Source organism: Neocloeon triangulifer, unplaced genomic scaffold, assembly GCF_031216515.1.
Source record: "Neocloeon triangulifer isolate White Clay Creek 2 clone unplaced genomic scaffold, ASM3121651v1 ptg000011l, whole genome shotgun sequence".
Taxonomy (NCBI): Eukaryota; Metazoa; Arthropoda; class Insecta; order Ephemeroptera; family Baetidae; genus Neocloeon; species Neocloeon triangulifer.
The window spans coordinates 2,630,819-2,652,679 of record NW_026775553.1 but is presented as its reverse complement, the minus strand read 5'-3'; the positions used below and the strand labels follow the sequence as shown (position 1 = coordinate 2,652,679).

The following is a 21,861-nucleotide window of genomic DNA, read 5'->3' as shown; positions in this document are numbered from 1 at the left end:
TCCATTTGTTTATAAAAAATTTAGTTACATTTTAATTTTTGTGTATTGACTTGATGTAACATGTTGTGTTTTTCATATTGTATCTGAATGGAGAGTAAATAAATAAATAGGAAGCAATTAAACAAAATTGATATGCGAAAAATATTTTTTTATTTATATTTCAAGCCAGAATCAATTGTAGTACTAAAAATATATTGAATATGAAAAAATCCTAGTTTTCATTCACTTGGTCATATATGGAAATACAGTGTTCATGAATTTAAAAGAGAAATCCTTTTACAATCAATCAATCTCCAAACAAAGTAAATATGTATATCAATGTGACAATATGAAAAAAAAATCAAGAAACATCTATTTACGAGATTTTTAACCTTTTCAACTTTCTTGCTCACCAATGTTTACAAAAGTTGTCGAAATTGAATATACCTCGATATGGCTTCAATCCACAAGAGCACTTAGTGGAAGCGCTTCAAATGTATTGAGTTTGAAGTCAACAACAAATTTGGTCCTCCTCGCACTATATCTCAAGCACTGGGATTTAAGTGGAAAGGTTACAGTCAGTTTCTATTCTTGGTTCGGGAAGTGGCAGATTTTCTGCACTTCGACTTTCTCTGTTCTTTGGCAAAATTGTTCATCGTTATTTCCGCCAGAAGTTCTCTTTTCCCCGAACGGAAGAAGACCCTTGAGATATAAGCGGAGCACCTCTGCTTGTGAAACAATTCCAATAAGACTCTTTCAGTGATAGAAGGAAAACCTGCATTTTTAAAAGTGTTCAAACAACATTGTATGTTCTCTGCACAGACTTTTAATTAAAATATCTGATGAATGTTAAAATTTCTCTCGAAACCATAGTGGTTTTGCTAAATTTGCTTGCAATTAGAGCTCAGCACGGGCTAACATCTTTGTGTGCACTCACAAGCCACACATTTTAACCTCGCTTTGTGTGTGGAAAATATAAACGTGGCCTGCGGGTTGGATACTGTGTTGATGAAAACTTTTTTCAACAAAAAGATTAAAAAAAGCTAATTGAGGACTTTAAGGAGGTCTTTTGCCACCAAAGAGGGCTTAGACTTAAAAGATGGGTAAATGACCAGTAAAATAATGAAATAAAAATGCAGTCCATAAAGCACGCATTTGTTTAAAAATAAAATTAATGCTATTATTTTTAAACTCCCTTATTTTTCTATGTAGCAATGATGAATTATTTAATTTGATTTTTATTACATAAACAACATTTCACTACTTTTTTGTAAGATGAATTAAATGAAGCACCTTTTATCCATGGTTCGGGGCTGGTTCGGGGGAGAAGTAAATCGTCTCTTTTACATATAATTTCAACATGAATAAGCTGTGCATAAATTTTGCTCAGTATTGTTGAATTTCTGGGGATGCTTATTGTTATTTTTGGTTTGACTACTAGCTTGCATATATCGTTGTGGAAAAATAGCAGAAGAGTATAAGAGCGCCTTCCTAATTGATTAAAATTGCATGCCAAGCTGGTGTAACTAGGTGAGACACAAACAAAGTGAAACTAATGAAGTCAAGGGAATAAAAAAAACGTATATTTCCTTGTTTACAAGATGTATCTGCAAGCATCTCATATTTTTTCTCTCTCACACACAAATTGGATTGTTATAACATAGTGTTGAGCTGAATGTCCCACCGGAAAACATTTTGTAAATTCCAACTTGCAAGACGGATTTTTTCACATTGGCAGTCCAAATTCAAAGAGCATTAAATATCGTTCGCTTCATTCAGTATTGAAATCCAACAGGCTGGCGAAATAAAAGTATGCACGGTTTCTCAATCCCAAAGGCTTTTAGTCTTTGGTGCCTTTGCGCAATTTCCGAAATGTGTTGCTGCGTTCGAAAATGTTTGCGTGCCTCTCTCTTTCCCTTGCTGTTGATATGCAAATCATTGTAAATGTGAGTATTGAGCGGAAGGTTGTGCAAAAGGCGTTATTTGTTTGGCGAATGATTTCCAGAGAGCTGTACAAACGATCACAGAGTTCTTCATAATATCAGAATCAGAAATCAAATGAATTCTCTTAGTTCATTTTCCAAGGAATATTTTTATACATACACAAGAAATATTTTATAATTATTAGAGCTGCTTTTTTCAAATGAATCCAGTGAAATAAATAATAATATTTAAATTTAGACAGGAAATTATTCAGCAGCTAAAACTTTCACACGAGAAATAGTAAACTTGGATCTTGGAAAGAAAAAAACAGAGTGAATCTCCGAGGCATAATTCTCTTGTTTATCAGAACGTGAAAGCTACTGATATTGACGTGTCGTTTATTTCTCTGCGAGAGCCATTTGAAGCGACCGCGTGCTGGGCCTGGATTCAACATAGAACTTGCGTAGAAAGTTTAATAATAAAATGGAAAAATCGGCGCTCAGCCACTTTTCATTGCTTCCACATCTGCTGCCTCTCTTCAAGAACTTTTAAAACTGAAAATAACTTATCGCTAATCGAAATTCAAAAGCTCACATTATTACCACCGTGATTGATTAATTCTCGCAGTCTCTGGTGAACTTCTGTTTGCTCTTTACACAAGCCACAGGCCAAAGTGCTCTTGCGAACAATCACCTATGTAGATATCCATCCAAAAGTTTTGTTCCGGCGCTCAAATTGCCTTGAGAGTGTCTTAATGAAATATTATACGCATTCCTTTCATGCAAAGCTCATCGGCAAAATTTATATTTAATTGGCTCAAACAACAATCTCTATTTCGCTTTCAACTGGCTCAAATGCTATATTTATCCTTTGCCAAGCATTATAATCGCCAACATATCGCACGACCCAGTTGCATTAACTTACAAAGTGGCATTATAATCTGTCAGCATTCTACAAACGATTTCTCTCTATAATTTGAATCTCTGCGTAGGTGGTTCTAATTATTAGTGCGATGCCCAAGTGTAGAAGCTACAGAACCGTTCCTGTTTCTGTGTAGGTTGGTTTGAACCATTGAGATGTATATTATAAATATTCGCCCATGCTTTGATCTCATCAAGACGACGATATAACGTCAGTTTGCAGATGCGTGGCAAATTAGATTTTCCCCTTGTTAATTATTAACGATAATTCTATTTGGGGTCCATTCCATAGAGGTATACGAGTCTCTTGGTTAACAAACTGCCGACGAAAATTTAATTAATGTAATTATTGCTTTGATTGAAAACGGCAGATTTTTGATAGGCTTTGTGAGTCGTTTATAGGTTTTATAGGAAAAACAATCAACGACTCACAAAAAACATAGAGGAACTCCTATTTTTCAATTGAAAAAAATTTATATATAGAGCCTTTAATTGTGAATCAATTTCTGCCATACAAAAAATTGTGTATTTAAAATTAAAAAGAAAAAAAATAATTTAATTCACTCTTTCATGTAATAATAATATTTTCTTATTGACATAGTATTGTTAATTATTTGTCCAAATAGTTACTATAAATTGTTAACATTCAATTTTTAAAAGCAATTTATTTAAAAAAAGGGAATTGTTGGTCAAAGCAGCACCATCACTAGCAAGAATTTGCTTAAACTTCCGAGATCAAAAGACTCCATCCACCGGAAATATTAAATTTTTTGTTACGTCTGTTATACCATTACATTACTTTGCTCTCTTAATAATTTAAAGCTATACAACCCAGCAAAAAAATCTAATTCACTGTAATTCTATTAACTTTTAACAAGAAATAAACCATTTTGTGCTATTGAAAAAAATGCTCTGACCAATGCACTAATTTTAGCACAAATATTTACTTATGTTGTAGGAAATAATTAAAACTGAAACATCAGAGAGGAAACCATTAAGAGCTCATTTGTTCCTACCTTAAAGCGCGGGGTGGTGCGGGCACAGCATCCGAGATCCAGCGGTGCAAAAGAGGCGAGCGCAACTTGTTGTCTGCTTTTATAGCAGCCACGGCTCCGAGCCTAGCGCATGTCTTCTCGCAGCCTCTCCGCTCCCTCATCCCTGGAGCACTACATTCGCCCTCGCTTTTACTTTCTTTTTACTATTTGCTCCATTTGCAGGATTTTATCAGAAACAATTAACAATTAAATGCTCTATTCAGTGCAATATTCATTTAAAATAATGCAGATAGGTGCAATTAAAAGTGAAATGCAACAACTCTGATTGCTCTTGGAGTTTTATGCAATTGGTACACTTTTCTTAAATTGAATTTTTGCATTATTCTCAAGGAGAAGACGGTCTTAATTACGTTATTGGATTTTATATTAACTGCGAAAGTTTCAATTAAGGCATATTATTGTAGCGCAATTTTGTCTTGTGTTTTAATTGATTTAAGAATGCCAATACAAAAAAATGTATTGTAAAATGTAATTTCCAATCATATTAGTTTCAAGAAAATATTTATCGGGTTCAAATTTATTATTGCTAATGATCTGCAAGAAATGCTCGCAAAGTAATGTAAACATTTTTTTAATTTTTTTTTTTATATATTTTAAAATAAAAAATGAATGGTGCCCTCTGCACCAACAGTTAAGAGCGCAGGTGGAAAAGACTTCTTTTTATTGGTCTGACGATAAAAAAATTATTTCTCTGTGAGATTCGCTACGTTCACTTAATAACTCTCTTTTCCATGAAAATAATATTAGCTTGAGGCGTCTTTATCCAATTATGAAATGTGTTCCCTTTGTTACATTTTCCTTGCAAACATTTCAATTAAGCATTTATTATGTTTCTTAAAAAGGAAGTTTTAATTACAAAAAAAAGTAGTACAGACAGTACAGTTAACATTGAGCTTTATTTAGCTTCAATTTTTATTCATGCCGTAATACATCGTCAAAGCTAACTATATTCTATTGGCAGGTTAATTACAATTATAATTATTTTCAAGATTTTTATGGAAATTGCACAGCAAGAAAAACTTCAAAAATACAAATTAGAGATGTCTTAAAATTAAATCACACTGTAATTGCACGTCATTGCAACCAATTGATGTAGATAATTTTATGCCTGAATAAGAGGTTTGACAAGTTTCAATAAAATTTTTGTTTATTTACGCTTCACATTAAATCACATTCACTAACTAAGTAATTAGTAAACAAATGTCATGTTATCTTTTCATCGATATTCAGTGAATTTTTGCGAGGCATGATAGTGGCTTCATTGATACCTCAAAATAATAGCAACAATGTGAATTCTTAAAGACGAGCGACCTCTGTTTCGCCATCTCCATTGCCGGCGTCATACTTGTTTTTCGGTTCGTTCCAAGGTTGCGTTTCGCCAGATCCCAGGAGTGAATAGGTAATAACCTCGACGGCGTAGAAGCCAACCGTGGTGAAAAAGATGATCTGCCATTGACCAAGGCTTTGCTGTCGTGAGTGAAGGACACCTTGAAATCAGCCCCAAATATAAGCCAGCTTAAAACTTACGTTGCCGTGCGTCAGCTCTCCGACGAAAACGGGGACAATGAAGCCTGGAATGGTGGCTGCTGTGTTGGTGAGCGCCATCAATGTTCCTGCAAAAGTCAAAATTCATTTTTCTTCAAAGTTGCAAAGAAATTAATTTAAATTTAGAAAACGTCTTCTATAAAAAAACTGTTCCTAGTCAAACCACAGCAAAAAATGAATCAAAACAGAAAATAAAATAATCATGAATATTTTCCCCTAATTTTATGTAAAATACACAAAGAAAGCCAGAGTTGCTAAACACAAAACAAGCGCAAAAGTTTTGGCAGGAATAAGAGAAGCGCAGTGGAAGTTTCAGACAATCTCAAGTTAGGGCTTCATGACTTTTAATTAAAATAAAGTAAAATTATACAAGATATTAATTTACTCTGTTGTTGATGTTGTAAGAGTATTGTGAAATTTTTATATATAAGTGCTTGCCTCTGCAATAGATTAATAAATTTTTTTTTCATCTAAAACTGATTAATCAAAAAATGCTTTCAAGTTCAAGTATAACTTTTTAATTAAATTTGCAGAGCTGTATAGAAAAATTAATTCAGCGTCAGAGCCATGAAAACGTTTGACATGCTCAGACACAATACCTGCGTAATTGGGTGAAATGTCAATGTGGTTGGAGAGGAATCCTGAAAACATGCCCGCAATCGCAGTGATGCCGACGGTCATCAAAGCCACTGCCCATGTGCGGTTGCAGCCGGCAAAACACACTCCAACTAGGCAGATGGCCGGCACAACAGAAGCTATCATCATATTTTATGTTTCATGATAAGCGGACATAAAAAAGCATTCAATATACCAATAGCGGTGGCCAATTTGCGAGCGGCCGTGGTAGAAAAGAAGCCCTTTGAACGGGCCCAGTCTAAGCGGTTGCTGAAAACGAGCCCAAATACCCACATGGTGAAAAAGGGCAAGGCGGAAAGTCCGGCGTTCTGTGAAATGTTCAAAGCTTTCATTGAATTTTATATAGAAAGCTACGTGAAATGTCAGAAAATTGAAGACAGAATTTACATTTTTACCAGAAAACTTATTACCAGGAAAAATCTTTGAAATATATAAAAAGTTTACTTGTAACTTTGTTCAAATCAAACATATTACATTAAAAAGTCCCCTAAATTAAAAAATAAAAAATTTAATTTAATTTAAAGCCTCTTTTTTGTTTCCTTCTTCTGGCAATACATCCAGAGATTATGAATAATTATTTCTGAACATTTTTATAATCATGAAAATTTAATTTTTTTAATTTTTGTGCCAATCAAATCAAAATTTATAATTAAAATTTGAAGCAACCTTTGGCAAACGAGTCATTAAAACCTCTAAAGAGATCTGCGTAACACTTTGGTTTCAGTTTTCTGACACTTAAATTTTGCTGTAAGCGAGCCTTTGTGGGGCTGAAAACGAACCTGTTGAATATCAAAGCGCAACACTTGCTTCATGTACGAGGGCAGCTCGATCAAAAGCATGTACCAGCCGAAGTTGCTGCAGAAGTGGGCAACCAAAATGGCCAGAAAGGGACCTGAGGTTAGCACGGCGCGCCACGGAACAGGTGCGTTTGACTCGTGCTTGGCTTTCGGCGCGTCTCCTTCCAGCGACGTGATAATCAAAGTTCGCTCCTCCTGCACCCCCAAGATCAATATAACATTCTACTTCATTTCCTCCCTCATGACCAAATAATATTTCCTACCTGCGAAATGAGTGGGTGCGTTTGAGGGCTGTCAAAAACCAGGACGGGCCACAGCAGGCACCAAAGAGAAGCCAAGGCGCCCATTATGTAAAAAACCGCTTCCCATCCGATCCAGCCGGCAATCAAGCCGGACATTGGCATGGAAATTACCGTGCCCAGAGCGGTGCCCGCGTAGACAATTGCTGATATTTTGCTTCTTTCAAACGGTGGAGTCCATTTGGCAATCATGACGTGCATAGCGGGAAATGTGACGCCCTTTAAAGAAGAAACAGGACAAAATTGATTGAGCATGTTAATTAATTAATTAATATTTTTTGCAGTGGTTTGAAGCCAGATTAAAATTTTTGCTGGTAAATGCGTCAGATTTTTTCTCTTGGCCACATTATAGTTGATTTTTTGTTTGCAGCTGCGCAACCATTTGGCATTTTGAAATGTTTTTGCTGTGGTAATTTATATTTCTATTCCTTTTTCAATCATTATAAATTTTTATTGGAAATATATTAAACACATAAATAATTAAAAATGAAGAAATAAAAATTAGCAGTGATAAACATGGTTTCAATCTAAAAAAAGTAATGGTTCTCATCAAACTAAATTCCATGAGACAAGATTTTCAGAGCTAATTTGGTCAAGAACGAAGAATTCTTTAATTGACTAATGACTATAAATAGTTCTTGAATGTTTTTAGAGAGAAGTTCTCAAATCAATTATAAAAACTGCTCAAATAAATTAATTAAAAAAGATCTAATTCCGGCCTATAGGAAATGGTGAAAGAAGTACTAATCTAACCCCTGAAAATCTAAACTATAATAAACTTTAGTATATCTACTAAAAGATGTTAAAAAATATAAATATTAAAGCTTGGCTTGTGTGTTGCGCAACTTGTTACAAACTATTTCAATAATAAAATAATGAAAAAAAAATTTTAATATCTTGAAAAGCAAGTTGAAAAAATAGGAGTGCGTTTGCGTCATGTGCCGTTCATCAAAGGAAAATCACTTTACATCTTCATTAAATTATTTTTCCACTTCAAAGGGAGCATAGCTTGCCAAGCGTTTTTTTTTCCATCGGAAGTAATAATATGAAAAATGTTACCGCTCCGAGTCCTTCGGCCACTCTTGCTGCGATGAGTGCTCCGTAACCGAGGTCGGCGGCGATTGGGGTGAGCACGGTGAAGAGCACGTTGATCAACACCGCCACATACATGACCCATTTTCCGCTGAACATTTCCGCCACTCGGCCGCCGGGAACTTGGGTCACCAGGTAGCCCCAGAAATAGGACCCAAGCACCAGGCCCTGGATACGCTCGTTCCACTCGTACCTGCCGGTCTGAGAGGCATAAAAAGACACGTTCTTCAATTCAATTCTTTTATTTTTCTTGATTATGATTTGATTATTTGCGTTAGTATATTGCATTGGCTGCAAAAACATTACGAATCAAAAGTTATATATTTTCTATAATAAAAGAATGAATGAAAATTGTGTCGAATTTAAAAAGCGTTTGAAAAAAATATATTGTTTAGTATTTAAAAGAAATTATGATACAGTTGAATAATATAATATTATGTTGAAAACTTATTTAAATATCAGAAAATTGCATTTAAAATTTTAGGTATCTCAAATTTTTTATTTTTTTATTTGCTATTCATTAGAACTACATTTTATAAAATTAATGTGCAGCTGTACTAACAAATTCCAAATTATAAAATACAACAGCATGAAAAACTACCACCGTAAAAAAATGCCAGAACTAATTTAATGTAGACAGTTATTTTTTAAATGCTGAAATACATAGAAATCCATTTGATTAATTGGGAAAGAATCCAGATATGGATTTTTGCGTGCAAGCGCAACTTGCTTAAGCACGGGTAAACTTTTCATCCAAAGAGTGCACCGGCAGCTAGAGCCATTAAAAAAGGAGGACTTTATTGCCACAAGCACAAGCACCCCTTTCAAAAAGGTGGGAACTGTGCCGCGGTAATTACACTCCTCACTGCTGGAGGCAGGTGTTTTTTACTTTTAATTTTAAAAATTTACTAACTGCTTTTAAAAATTAATGTATCTTTTCTACAAGCTCAAATTTTTATAAAATTATAAAAATTTTTTAACTTCATTTAATTTTTTAATAAATATATTTTCTTTCTTCCTCAGTTGCAGAATTCAACGTTTAATCCCTTTTTTTTATAACCGAAAACTTGAATGTACTAAACTTTATAAATACAGGGAATTTTTTTTATAAAAAATTACATTTTAAAATTAGAACATTAATCATTGATGTTTGAAATTTTTCACCTTTGTTTTGCTAAATTTTTATTAAAAAAGGAAGTTCATTAAGTTCAATTCCAATTAATCTATAATTTTTTTGTATCTTTCAGTCAACACATTTTGCTTCCACACCTTTATATCCACTTCAAAGGTATGCAACAAGCACAACGCACGACTTCTGCCGGTTGCATATATCAAAAGAGCAATCCAAGCGGAAATAATGGTGTCGCAAAACGAGCAATTTTATTATTTCTCCCTTTGACAATTATTTCCTCGTAACGAAACACTCAATTCCACACAAGACTCACCTGAAATGCGCCTTTGGTACCGGCGGATGCCAAATCCTCCGTGGGATAGACGCACATTTCACCTGCTGGGGCGCCAGTGGCATTGAGTAGATCTGTTGAGTGGACATCCGAGTGTGAAGTGAGGGCTGTGCTGTTGATCATGGCCACGATGCACACGCTCAGATTCACCTTCAGACCGTAGATTATGGCAAAGCCGATTGACCCCAGCACGGCGAAAACGTACCTCGCAGGCAACCATGCTGTTGACAAAAAAAATGCGTTGTTTACGCAGAATTTTTTTCTGCTGCACAGTTTACAAAATATACAAGTTCAAAATCATGAAATAAGAAAAGAATGAAATTTCCAAAATTTTTAATTTAAGAACATTTATTAAATTTGCCAGTTGTAGAGTGCATGGAAAATTAGTATTGTAATTGGGTAGTGCCTTCTGCATCACTAAAAAAAGAAAAAAAAAAAATATTCCTTCACTGTTCATATACATGCCCATTATTCCACCATACTGCATTTTACAGATCTTGGAATTTTTAAGCTTCGTCTTGTAGTTTTTATTCGCTAAATAAATTCAAATTTTTATTCAACTCTCAAATTTGTGGTTTTGAGCCTAAAAGTTATAAGAGAGATTTTTAAAAAGTGAAAGGTTGCAGATTCATTAATTTAATTGCAGAGTTATTAATTAATTTACCCTATTTTATGGCAGAATATAAACTGAAGAAAATACAAAACAGAAGACATGAAAACTCAAACCGAGCGGTCAAATGAACAAATCATAAGTACAAACATCATTCTACTTTCTGTTGTTAAATCATTTAAATATTAAGATATCCCCCACCTCAACTAAGATTCCAACATAATACAAATTTCTATAGAAATCGTCATCGTCATTCTGATAATGCATGCTCAGTTTTGAGCTCTCGCAAACCACTATCGTAATGCAGCAATTTTCCGCCATTCAGAGCAAATTTTGGCTTGCCCCTGGGACCCTGGGGATTGTGATTGATACGCCAATCATTCTCCGAATAGCAATAAAGAAATGCCCGGCATGAGCAAAAAATTAACTGGACAAAAATCGGTCCCAAGTAGTGGATTCCGCAGCAATATACGAATGCTCACCCTCGTTCCTCAAGATTCTTTTCTTCATCAAATAAAGTAAATATTTTCCCCAAAGCGATTCCGAGTCGAGCAATGCTGTTCAGGTTTACAGCCAGTTTTCTGGGCTAGGACGTTGTTTCGTGCTTCTCCATTTGTCTGTAAATTATTCTCTGAATATTTTGTGACAACAAATGCTGTCCATAATTAAATGCTAGAGGCAAACAGGTCCTGGTCAGAGCGTGGCTGTTTCACAGTAAATCCTTTATTGCATTGTGAGCCATTTGAATTATATTAAATTTCCAGTTTCAATTATATAAAAGCCTCTAGAGCCCTGATTTGGCAAGCGGAAAGTTTGCAAATTTACGTTATGTGTGAAATTCTAAAATTGAGGCAAAATGCTAAAATGTATAATTTTGTTTCTCCTTGGTCTACATTTTGCAAATGGATGGTATATTTGCTTGTTTAAGTCAGTCCCACGCCTAAATATGTATAAATTAAAAATCTTTTAACTGAATTAAATCAACCGTATAATTTTAAATACTAATTTAATTAAATTGGCTTATATTATTACTAATCGTTTGAGTTTGATTTTATTTATATATAAATTTAACTTTGTATAGCACATATTCATCATCACTTTGATTTTAAATTATTATTTTCTCTTTAATAAATAAAAAATAATATTTTGAACTCGTATTTTGAGCGACGAAAAGTGATGTTGAGAATTTCTCCTGCAGCTATTTAGCTTTTACAGGTGCGTTCTCCTGATGTTTCAGCGCATCAATTGAGTCTGCGGTGGCGCCAAACGAAAATCAAATGGAGCCTCCAAAACCAAATTGTGTGCGCTTTATGTCATGAGAGAGCGCGCGTCGGCCTATTTATAGTTCCAAAAGGGAAACGTCCAAAAACAAACACAAATCGATTTTGGCCGTTTGGTTTTCAAAGGCATATATATTGAGATGGACCAACAAATCACTCTATACAGGTCTGCTCGTGAATTCAATTCGCAAACGAAATGTGTTAACAGGTGTGCACTTAATGGGCCATGCAGCTTGGCACACAAACAAACACGCACAACTTGACGATTATATCTGGGCGCGGGACGGAGAAATGCAGAGGGAAAATATAGCGTGGATGGGGATGCGGATCGTTCCGAGTGTGCGCACCAGGCGCACGCACAACGCAGCTGATTACAGGGGTGAAAGGGTAAATGAAAGTCACCCAGAGATGGGCTCGCGGAAACCGGCACGTCCGTCCCAACGCGAAAACAACACGGACCGTGATTAGCAGAAATAAAATGCATCAGTGGAGTGCGTGATTTAATTTCCGACGAAGCCCACCCTCCCTGTCAGATTGGAAATAAATTGATTCCGTGATGCACTGATCAAGAATTAAATACATAATCGATTTTTTGTTAAAGATTTAATTATTTTGGATTGATAAAAATAAATAAATGCAATATTTTGACAAATTTTGGAGTTTTATAGCTATTATTTAATATTAAAAATTAAATAAAAATAAAAAAAATATTTGCAATCTCATTCAACAATTGCAGTGCGAAAAAATTGCAATTCTTTGGATATTTTGGAAATTTTCAAACAAATTGTTCACTGCACTAATTAATTAATTAATCAATTGATTCAGTCCAAACTGAAGCTTCTCCATACCTGGAAATTTGCAACCTGCCGGCTGCTGGCGGTCCATGCTGCTGTCAGCTTCCATGCCGGCTCTTCTCAAGGTGACTCTTCGTCCAACTCGTGGATCTGTCGGGTGTGTGCGATTCCGAGTATGCGCGGCGTCTAACGCAACTTATTCATGCTCTTGCTAAGAATAAACACTCTCGAACGCCGCCGCCCTCCGTGTCGTCATCAATGTTTTTGTGCAGAGTCAAATGTGCGTGACGAGAATAAAATTTAAATGGTTAATTTGCAATTATTTTCAATTTAACTAAAAAATTTTGTGGGTTTGGATTGTTTTGATATATGTAAGGCCGGCTGCAAAACAGTAGAGCGCAAGCCCGTGGGGTGTGCCGCCAGATTTAGTGCCCCAAAAAGGGCGCGCACCCCTTGTAGTGGAAAATCGGTTGTCTCTCTGCTCTCTTTGTGCGAAGGGAAACTCCGCGCGCGATCCTCCAACAGAGAAATCTTTTCCGTCTCTCGTAAGTTGTTTTCTCCTCTTCACTTCTTTTTCCTTTGTTTTATACTTTTTACATCAAACAAAATGTGATAAAGTGTTGGTTTGCTTTCCCTCTCTTTAATAAAGATGGAAAAGCCCTTGGGCACACGAAACGTAACATAACCAGTTGGTGATTTTGCGACAAAAAAGGTATAGAGACCAAACACTAAGGCTCTCGCATTATTTTCTCTGTCAGAATAATTTAGCTTCAGCGCTGAGTGGGTCTAGCATTTAATGAGATTTTCACAAGAATTAATAATGAGGAATCTACAAACAACCACATTAATTTATCACAGCCTGAAATTTAATTATTTATATTTTGTTCGCATTTTAGTACATTTCTGTTTATTCTGAATTTCAGCCTTTTTATTATATTTATCTGGAAATTTTTTATGCTTGTGCAAGAAAGTTGAAGCTATTTTTTTCATAGATTATTATTATTATTTTTTTTTTTTAGCCAAAATGAACAGTGTAAATTGCTTATTAATGTTTAAAAGAAAAAAAAATATTTTAACCAGATATATTTTAATCATGGTATTTAATCATGACTTAAAATTTAGTTAATTTTTACAAAATGCTTGTTTTCTTGAAATTATGTGCTCAGTTTTTAATTTAGTATAGCTTTCGATGTTTAAAAGCTTAATAATTTGAATGGATTTAGGTGATATAGTAATTTTTAATATTAAATTGCTCCATATTTATATGATTGGAAAAAGTGATATATTCATAAAAATAAGAAAAGAATTCACAAAAAGGAAGAAAAATGAACAACCCTCTCATTATGAGCAATAAAAACGAGCAGGGAGTGCACATTTCAAGTCTCTTGCGTGTGGATCTTTTTATGGCTTAATAAAAACAAGATGATACTTTTTTCTTATTCATTAATGCTATTGCATGAAGCAATCAATTAAAAAATTGTATTTTTTGAGGAACTTAAGACTTCCTAAAACAAAAGTATTCCGATTAAATCTAAATAAGTAATTCGTTCAATTTTTTTAAGTTGAAATAACTAAAACGCGAGAGATTCTTAATGACAATGAAATATAATTGGAATTTAAACCTATAAAAAACTGCCTAGCACAGTTGTTTTGCCATACATTTTTATACTCCTTCTTTCAAGTGCAGCAAAAACCGCGATAGCGTTTTAAAAAGTTTGATTGAGGTGTTAGTCAAGTAGCGAGCACACATTCTCAACACGCCAGACGCGAGCAGCCAATTGCCTTTGTCAAGAGTTGTGTTTATATAAATGGCCCGCCATAAATCCACAGCTCGAATACGAACTCGAGCAGGAAAATAATGAAAAATTCTTTCTTCCGGACGAGTCAGCTATTGAAGCGAATTAAATCGATAAACGCGCGGGACTAGAGCAAAAGTTGGGCATAATCGGTACCAGTAGGCACTATTGTATGAAAGCGCGCGCGGGCCGAAATTCGGAGCTGGCACAGGGCGCGGGTGTCGATGATGAGCTGCAAATTAACAAAGTCGTAAAGCGTGGGAAAAAATCGATCCGATCGAAATTTCTCTCATGCAAGGAAAATTCATTTCGCAGGTCGCCGCGATGGGTCGGCAGTGCCAGGCGTGCGACTCGAGCAGGCTGGACAAGACGACCTCCAAGTTGCCCGAGCAGTGCAGAGGTCCGGTGACCGCCTGTCGCTTCACCATCGCCTACACCAAGGAAGTGGTGGTCGGAATCGGGCCCCAGACCTACCGCACCGAGCACCTTACCTCTGCCTTTGGAGACACGCTCAATAAGGTCAGATTGATTTTACTATTTAAATTATAATTAGAATTACATTAAATATGATAATCTCGGTAAAAAAAACTAAAACAACCTCTATCACGTTGTTATTTTATCAAAATATAATATTTAATTAATGAACTATTTTTTATAAATACTTAATTTTTTTCAAAACTAAAAAATTGGGATAAAAAAAGCAGTTATCTTTTTCAATTTCATAGGATTTTCTTTTCTTAATTTTATTGCAGTACTTTGCAGGAAGGTAGAAAAAAAATTATTATTTTTAAATCCATCTCAAATTTGATGAAGCTTTTAACATAAATTTTTTAATTATTTATTTACTCTCCTTTTGATAGACAGTCATGAATATAGCAAAATACATTTTGAATAATTAAGAAATTTTTTGTCCTGAATTTTAAACAATTTAGTTAGCCAACATTCTGTTAGGATATTATTATGACTAATTGTAAGATACTTTGTGAGGCACACCAATATTTTGATAAAAATGCTTAATATAAATTTGATCTAAAATTGCACATGCTTTTTCATCTTAAAATTTTTTACACATTTTCTTTTTAGCAGCCAGGAACTCATAGAGCTTTTATGGAATTCAGAATATAAGATTTGGCTTAAAATAGATATTAAATTTAATTAATTCGATTTCTCTGCCTGAAAGTTATACACTTAAAATCATAAGCGATTTTAAGCCAGAGGAAAAGTTAAGTGAAAACTTTGTTGTCCTGGAGCAGGAAATAAATTTAAATTCAATTTACCAAAGGAAATAACAAACATCGTTTGACTCAATGCTATTTGAATTGAGCAAACGTTATCCTTCCAGCTTCTGCAAACTCTCATTATTCTGCAAACAACAAGCAATTCGATATCTTATATTTGATGAAGCATGTAGGTTGATTCAGTTTAATTGCAAACCAACAAATCAAGCATTCTGTTTTAGTTGGAGCAAACTAATTAGGTGAATGCAGTGGCGTAACCTGAACGGCGGACGCCCCTATTATGTAGGCAACGCATTGACACAACTGTTAGTTGGTGCTTAATTCATTTATTCATGACCTCTGGGCACGGGCACTTTTTCCTGACGTGCATGGGCAAGTGGAATCTGGAATTTCCACATTTTCCCTTAGGACTTTCACTAACACTAATGCAAACCAAAATCATCAATTCTCTTTGAAATATGCTTCACATTAAAAAAAAAATTAATAGAAAATTTTAGTAGCACTTTTAACTTGGTTTATATTTTGATTATTTTATTTAAATGAAAAATAATGATATAATAAATTATATTATTTATTGAAGAAAACTATTTTTACGCCGGTTGAGTTGCATTTTATGTAATGTTTTTAATCGTGATTTAAAGATTGGAAGTTGGAAAAAATGAGAGACAGCAAAATACGTTTGATTGAAATTGTAGAATATGGCTGCTGTGTAATGAAGCAGTTCCATATTCCATATTGCAATAAAATTTTCTCAAAACTTGAAAAGCAGGCTGCTGATATACTATCATTGTATTTTTTATTATACTTGTCAGCGAATTGCATGTTGGAAAGCCGAGCACTGCAATAAAAATAATTCGCTGCGGTCGACTGACAGTGGTGCGTGTTGAGTCGGTAATAGTTGATGGGTCGGTGCCACCACCAGCATTTTTCAGTCCTTTATTGAATATCGATCTGTCGAGTTAGTCTCTCTGTAATTTTTTTTATCGGCAGGTAACCAGCACGCGGGGATTCGCGCTCGGAGCCAGACTTGCGCCGCGCTTCTCCTCCTCGGTTAAACGACCCCTCAGCAGCGTAAAAGCGGCCGCGCCGAGAATGGAAAGAACGGGACAGCAGTGCGTGCAGGTCGTCAGGCAAAACGCTCACCCGTTCAACTCGAGTGCGCCGAGACCACCTGTATTCAAAATCGCGGCAGGCCCTGGGTATGGAAGTCTGGAGAAATTCATTTAAGAAATTGAATCAAATTTAAAATAAAAATGATGCATTTTTTTATTATATGCAAATTAAAAATTATAGATTGCATTTAATTAATTTAAACATACAGATTTGTAATTTTCTAAATAAATACTTTTTACATACCAAAGTTTTAGGAAATTTCATCATTGTAATTAAAAAAAATTAACATAATTTTTAATAAGCCGTGAATGGTAAAATTTTCTGTTAATGATTTTAAAATAATTGAGAGATAGACCGAAATTCTCCATTTAGATGAGTTGGAAATTTAAGGACTCCTTATTGATATAGTCAAATCAAGTCTTTACAACAATGGTGTTTAAAATTTCCAATTGTCTTTCAACAATCGCAAAAATATGTTTATATTGTTGGACGTGATTTGACTATGTCAATAAGAAGTCCTTAATTAAATACTATATTAAAAATAAAAATTTATTTTTAAATATTTTTACTTTTCATTCAATTTATTTGACGCAGGCCTGGTTTTTACGAGACAAGAATGCAAAATCTTCCGAAACGAATCCCATTTCAAAACCACTTGGGTCATGGCAGGACAATAACAGCCCCTGTGAGGATAATCTGCAACAAAGGTGTTCCAGTGCAGTGCAAATGCTGTGATGTTTGTGTCAACGAGGACTTCTGGATCAGCAAGGGGAAATTCATTTGCAACGAGTGCAAAGGCAAACAACAAAGTGGCCAAAATTATTTGTTTGTGAAGGCAAGGGACTGTCGAGAAGATCACAGTCACGAAGGAACCGAAGCCGCAGTTCGACTCCGACCCAGAGATTGTGAGAAAAAATCAAAATTCAGAGAGGCCTACCTAGAACTGTATTTCAGCTGAAAAAAATAATAAATTTTTGACAAATACTTTAGTAATTTATTCAACAATCAATCATTTCAAAAGCAAAATAAAATGCATGACTTCTATAAGAAATTAGATAAAATTTGTCACATTTACAAATAAGTTAGAATTTACGGATGCAAGTGCCTCTTCCTGGCCGAAGTGGAAATGCCAGAGTCGGAGTGGCTGCCGACCGAAGCTTGGTCTGCTTCGATGGCAGGCACTTCATTGTCTTTTTTTTCATCCTCCACAGGAGGTTTCGTTTTTGCACAAACATAATCCGGTTTGCTGCCGTGGCTCATTTTCATGACTTCGTCGTCAAGTTGTTCCACGATTTTGTGCAGTGTTTCCAAATCAAACTTTGCCAACAGTTTGGCCACGTCCGAGTCAACCGAGTCCGTAGAACTTTCTTCCTCACTTCCGTCACTGCTGCCATCCTTTTTGGAGTCTTCTAGAGGAATTATTTCCAAGTCGTCTAAATTTTCAGGCGCAATGCAGTTCTCAGGCACATCTGGAGTTGTTTTCCGACTCGAGTCACTCACTTCGCCTTTGAGGAGTGAGGTCAGCTCGTCCAGATCGACCATTTGTTTTCTGCAAATTGGATGATTAAAAAAAGGAAATTCACAGTTAAGAAAAATCACCTCAAGGTTGACTCCATAACAGACGAAGACAAGTCTATGAAAGGGTTTGGTTTAGCATCAAGAGGTGGTTCAACAGGTACATTTTCCATGGGCATCATAAGAGGATTTTGTTTAGGGACCCCCCTGTTGGGGAACATCAGCTCCGGAAGATTTTCCAAAGGTGACAGCGACATCTAATTTAAAATAAATTTCGTTAAATTTTTTATTTGCAGTCTAACCAATAAAACCTACATAAATTTTCCCGCAGTACTTTCCAGAATAGTTGACCAAATTAAACCAGCCGGAAATCTTTGGAAGGCCATACTTCAGATCGGCAATTTGCACTGCTGCAAAGCACAAAATTGCGTTGGATTTTGTACTGGGTGTGTCCGAGCAGCTCGGCAGTTGCCAAACTTTCAAAACAAGATTTTCTCCTCCCTATTCAAACAAATTAATAAAGCACAAAATGTATTAAAAAAGGTACCTCTAGTAAAAGGTGTGAGGGCAACTCGACTTCGCAACTCCAGTTCCACGCAGGGTCGATTGAGTAGAGAATTATGGGACTGGTTTTGACGTCTCCCTCGTTGGAAATGGTGACGTAGGTGCAGGGCTCTGAATGAGTGATGGCTGTTCTGGTGGTGGTTTTCGTGTAGGGCAGCTGGATCGCCTTTTCCACCTTGATGTGGCACCGGAAGGTCTTTTTTGGCGCCTCTTCCTTGGGCGCCGAGGTGTCCGTTTTTGAAATCCGCAGTCTCTGCAGCTGAGAGAGAAGAGTTGTGCTCCAGAGTTGGTCGTTACTTTGTGATTCCTTTTCACTTTCCTCTTTTTCGGAAATATCAGTTTGCGTGGCTATCGACGAATGGATTTGGTCCAGCGGTTTGTCTTTGGTTGTGGAGCTCTTTTTGAAATACTCCAGTCGCACAACAAGGGAGGCATTTTTGTTGCTGAGGGGCACTTCGGAGTTTTCAGTTTTTAAAGGTAAGGCTAGGCTAAGAAATGCGGATTCGCCACTAATGTTAAATTGGTCCTCAAGAAAATTGATTTCCGTCACTGGCAAAGAAGCCTGAAACGTTAAGAATTAATTTTTACACATTAATTAACTCGTAGGAAATTTACCCGTGCAACTTTTATGTCTTTGTTTTGTGGATGATTTGTTCTGTAGTAGATATCAAAAGTGATCTCATCCTCAGCACTGCCTAACAATTTAAAAAGGCAACTCTGGTCAGGTGTGTTGAGAGAAAACACTAGTTTGCTGTTCAATTTTGTCTCGACGGAACAAACTGCAGATTTGCTGGTGAATTTTTTAAAATCCAAATGTCCTAAAAACAGGAGAATAATTTAAATTTAAAACAAATAATGCTTTCCTGGACTTATAAAAAATTACCATTTTCATTTAAAACAGGAATTTTGCACCCGACATAACAATCAGCCTCCAGACTTGCTCCAAACAACTCTTTCACTTTCAGAATTGCAATGTTCAATGTGTGAGTAAAAACAACCTCATCATCCGCTTTTGTCTAAAACGAGTTAAAAAATTTAACAAAAAATTATTTTTATTATTTCTAAAAATTACCACGGGTTTTCTTTGATCTGCAGTTGGACTCGGAGCCGCACTATTTCTCAACCCTCGTTTCAGCTCCAGTTGACTGACTTGCTCATCTGAGCCGAAAGCGAGTAAGCACATGACTTCTCCCACCTGCTTGCCACTTTTTGGAGAGACGACTTGCAGCCATTGATCGACAGAAATCACAGGCATCTGCAATCAATTTCTGTTTAATCCAAACTACCAAAAATTTTGAACAACAAGACCTTGCAATCTAGAAGGGCTTTGGTCACAAGACTGTCGTGATAGGCCAGGTAAAAGGTGTGCAAAGGCAGCAGGGTGATTCCGACAAGTTCGTCTCCATCTTCACTTGCATTCCAAACTTCAAGGATTGCGTTATTTCCTTTGCAACGGCTTAGGAAGTACGATGAGAGCAGAACTGGAGCCGACTAAATTTAAACAATACTTTTATAATGAATTAAATAAAATTTTTGAAATTAACCATGTGGAAATTAAAGTTGACATCCTTTCCAGATGAAATCGGACTTTTCAAATCTTCGTCCAACCAAAAAGACTTCAAAACCAAAAACAGGTTGACATCTGTAAATCCTTGGGCTGAGGTTGCAATAAACAGGCTTCTCAAAAGAACAGACTAAAATTTAACCAAGTTTAAACATTTCATTCAAGACTTAAAATTTATCTCTACCTCTTTTAAAATAGGCTCTTTGGGAGGAGACTTTGTTCTTTTCACTTCTCCAACCACTTGGACCTCAGGTTCTGATGGTTCTCTGCTGACAGGTTCGAGTCTTTGCCTCGGAATTGCATTAATTTCCCTGTTCTGTCTCGAGACTGCACTTTCCTCTCCCAAATGCATCCGGATTTTCAGCTTTCCCAGAACAATGTTTTTCGTCGGATGATTGACAATGAGGCTGATGTCACATTTGTTTCCAGTGGCCAGCAAGTATTTGGCCCAGTCAAAAGAGGCAAAACCAAAAACAGTTTCCATCGCGCCGGATTTTTTAATCAGAATCGTGAATTCCAGGGACTTGCTAGACTCGCAGCTGTGCATCTTTTCTTGTTCAAAAGTAATAACTGTAAATTAAAAAAAAAAAAATATTTCATGGATAATTAATAAAAAATATGAAATTGTACCATTGTTGCAGATTCTCTTTGATGAAATTCTGATGGCAGTGTTGTTGACGCAGCTGCGAGGTGGAAGATATTCCACCAAAAAGAGCAAACTTGTGATTCTGGAGTTTTGCTTGAACGTCTGACACAGCTCGAGACCCTCCGGACTTAATTCCAAGGATCCGATTTTCAGTCTCATGCAAGAAACAACCGACAAAGTGCTGTAAATTAAAATATCAAAAGCTTACAAACAAATTATTTATAACTTTTTTTACCTTTCAGTTTGTTCATTTGGGGGAAGATTCAAATTTTCGTGTCGATTGTTTTTCTGTTCCGCCGAGTCTTCATTTATTATCTGCAGCAAGTCCTCGATGCAAGAGGCGTTTGTGTTCTGCAAGGACAGCAGAACTTCAGCTTCTTCCTCTGCCGTTAAAGGTTTTCCTAAATCAAAGTTTGATCAAATAAATAATCAAATATTAGGGAATTTTTTTAATACCCATCAAATAGTTGAGGATCTTCAGCTCTTTAAACTCGTTGTCTTCGTATTCGACGGTTTCTTCAACAACTTCGTCGACCAAATCAACAACTTCCTTCGCAGGTCTCTCCATGTACTCGTTCCAAAGCTGTGCTTGTTCCTGACTGCTCGAAGAGCAACTCCTCGTTCTGGGCCACATTTCGATGTGGGTCAAGAAATGGCCGAGGCCCCTCTGAAATATCGACTCACAATAATTATCCACTTGAGTTTATTGATTTAGATTCAGACTGATGAACTTTCCCAAACTCGAAGCACCAAAACAGTAATAATTATTGTTAAAACAATATTATATTCCGTTAACTTTTTGGTAAAAAAAAATCAGAATAGTATATGTATTCACCGATTTTTATGCCTTATATTATGCATTTGTCGATTGCCTGATTCATAATAATGCTACGTAACTTTAAAGCCATTAAATTTCTGTGCTTTCTTAAACCAGAAATACTTTTCATATACGTGCAAAAGTTGCAAAATAAATTAAAATATAATAAAAAATCTCACCTTTCAGCCGGCTGCGAATTAGGCTTGTGTTTACAA

General features: G+C 35.7%; 4 protein-coding genes across 6 annotated transcripts in view; 1 reads left to right on the top strand and 3 right to left on the bottom strand.

Moving 5' to 3' along the window:
* Window positions 1-3,883, bottom strand: part of LOC132195895 (neuropeptide Y receptor type 5-like) — a 12,315-nt gene extending 8,432 nt beyond the window's left edge. The window contains exon 1 of the mRNA XM_059618185.1: window positions 3,839-3,883. The gene's annotated coding sequence lies outside the window, so the exon portion shown is untranslated. The remainder of the gene's footprint in view (window positions 1-3,838) is intronic.
* The window catches only part of LOC132196005 (uncharacterized), a 27,407-nt gene extending 9,888 nt beyond the window's left edge, over window positions 1-17,519 (top strand). Inside the window, exons 1-4 of one of the 2 annotated variants that reach the window (XM_059618368.1) lie at window positions 12,865-12,938; window positions 14,505-14,708; window positions 16,418-16,626; window positions 17,135-17,519. In XM_059618368.1, coding sequence (XP_059474351.1) covers window positions 14,514-14,708; window positions 16,418-16,626; window positions 17,135-17,498 — 768 coding nt within the window. In that variant the 5' untranslated portion in view covers window positions 12,865-12,938; window positions 14,505-14,513 and the 3' untranslated portion in view covers window positions 17,499-17,519. Of the gene's footprint in view, window positions 1-12,864; window positions 12,939-14,504; window positions 14,709-16,417; window positions 16,627-17,134 lie in introns of those variants that run through there. The other variant, XM_059618367.1, reaches the window with a different exon arrangement.
* Window positions 4,765-12,597, bottom strand: LOC132196004 (sialin). Its single transcript, XM_059618366.1, has 9 exons — window positions 12,448-12,597; window positions 9,692-9,930; window positions 8,214-8,447; window positions 7,119-7,373; window positions 6,838-7,050; window positions 6,234-6,366; window positions 6,022-6,177; window positions 5,405-5,490; window positions 4,765-5,344 (listed from the first exon to the last, which is right to left on the bottom strand). The coding sequence occupies exons 1-9, from the start codon at window positions 12,500-12,502 to the stop codon at window positions 5,174-5,176; spliced, it is 1,542 nt and encodes a 513-aa protein (XP_059474349.1). The 5' UTR covers window positions 12,503-12,597; the 3' UTR covers window positions 4,765-5,173.
* On the bottom strand, window positions 17,505-21,861 carry LOC132196003 (C2 domain-containing protein 3-like). 2 transcript variants are annotated; one of them, XM_059618363.1, is made up of 14 exons: window positions 21,826-21,861; window positions 21,286-21,496; window positions 21,065-21,230; window positions 20,814-21,010; window positions 20,368-20,753; window positions 20,164-20,313; window positions 19,928-20,110; window positions 19,692-19,874; window positions 19,503-19,635; window positions 19,235-19,437; window positions 18,603-19,181; window positions 18,371-18,556; window positions 18,140-18,312; window positions 17,505-18,089 (listed from the first exon to the last, which is right to left on the bottom strand). In XM_059618363.1, the coding sequence occupies exons 2-14, from the start codon at window positions 21,461-21,463 to the stop codon at window positions 17,630-17,632; spliced, it is 3,177 nt and encodes a 1,058-aa protein (XP_059474346.1). In that variant the 5' UTR covers window positions 21,464-21,496; window positions 21,826-21,861; the 3' UTR covers window positions 17,505-17,629. The 2 variants fall into 2 exon arrangements, with proteins under 2 accessions (XP_059474346.1, XP_059474347.1); XM_059618364.1 differs by lacking the exon at window positions 21,826-21,861 and adding an exon at window positions 21,665-21,789.

Bases quoted from the DNA above. Each gene is read 5' to 3' on its own strand.
- LOC132196003 (XM_059618363.1), bottom strand. From the start codon at position 21,463: ATGTGGCCCAGAACGAGGAGTTGCTCTTCGAGCAGTCAGGAACAAGCA. The intron at 20,754-20,813 runs GTACAATTTCAT...TTTAATTTACAG, and splicing joins AAAGAGAATCTGCAACAATG to TTATTACTTTTGAACAAGAA. The intron at 19,438-19,502 runs GTAATTTTTTAT...TCCTGTTTTTAG, and splicing joins TCCTGTTTTAAATGAAAATG to GACATTTGGATTTTAAAAAA.
- LOC132196004 (XM_059618366.1), bottom strand. From the start codon at position 12,502: ATGGAAGCTGACAGCAGCATGGACCGCCAGCAGCCGGCAGGTTGCAAA. The intron at 6,367-6,837 runs GTTCGTTTTCAG...AACATTTCACAG, and splicing joins TGCGCTTTGATATTCAACAG to AACGCCGGACTTTCCGCCTT. The intron at 5,491-6,021 runs GTATTGTGTCTG...TGACTTTTGCAG, and splicing joins CATTTCACCCAATTACGCAG to GAACATTGATGGCGCTCACC.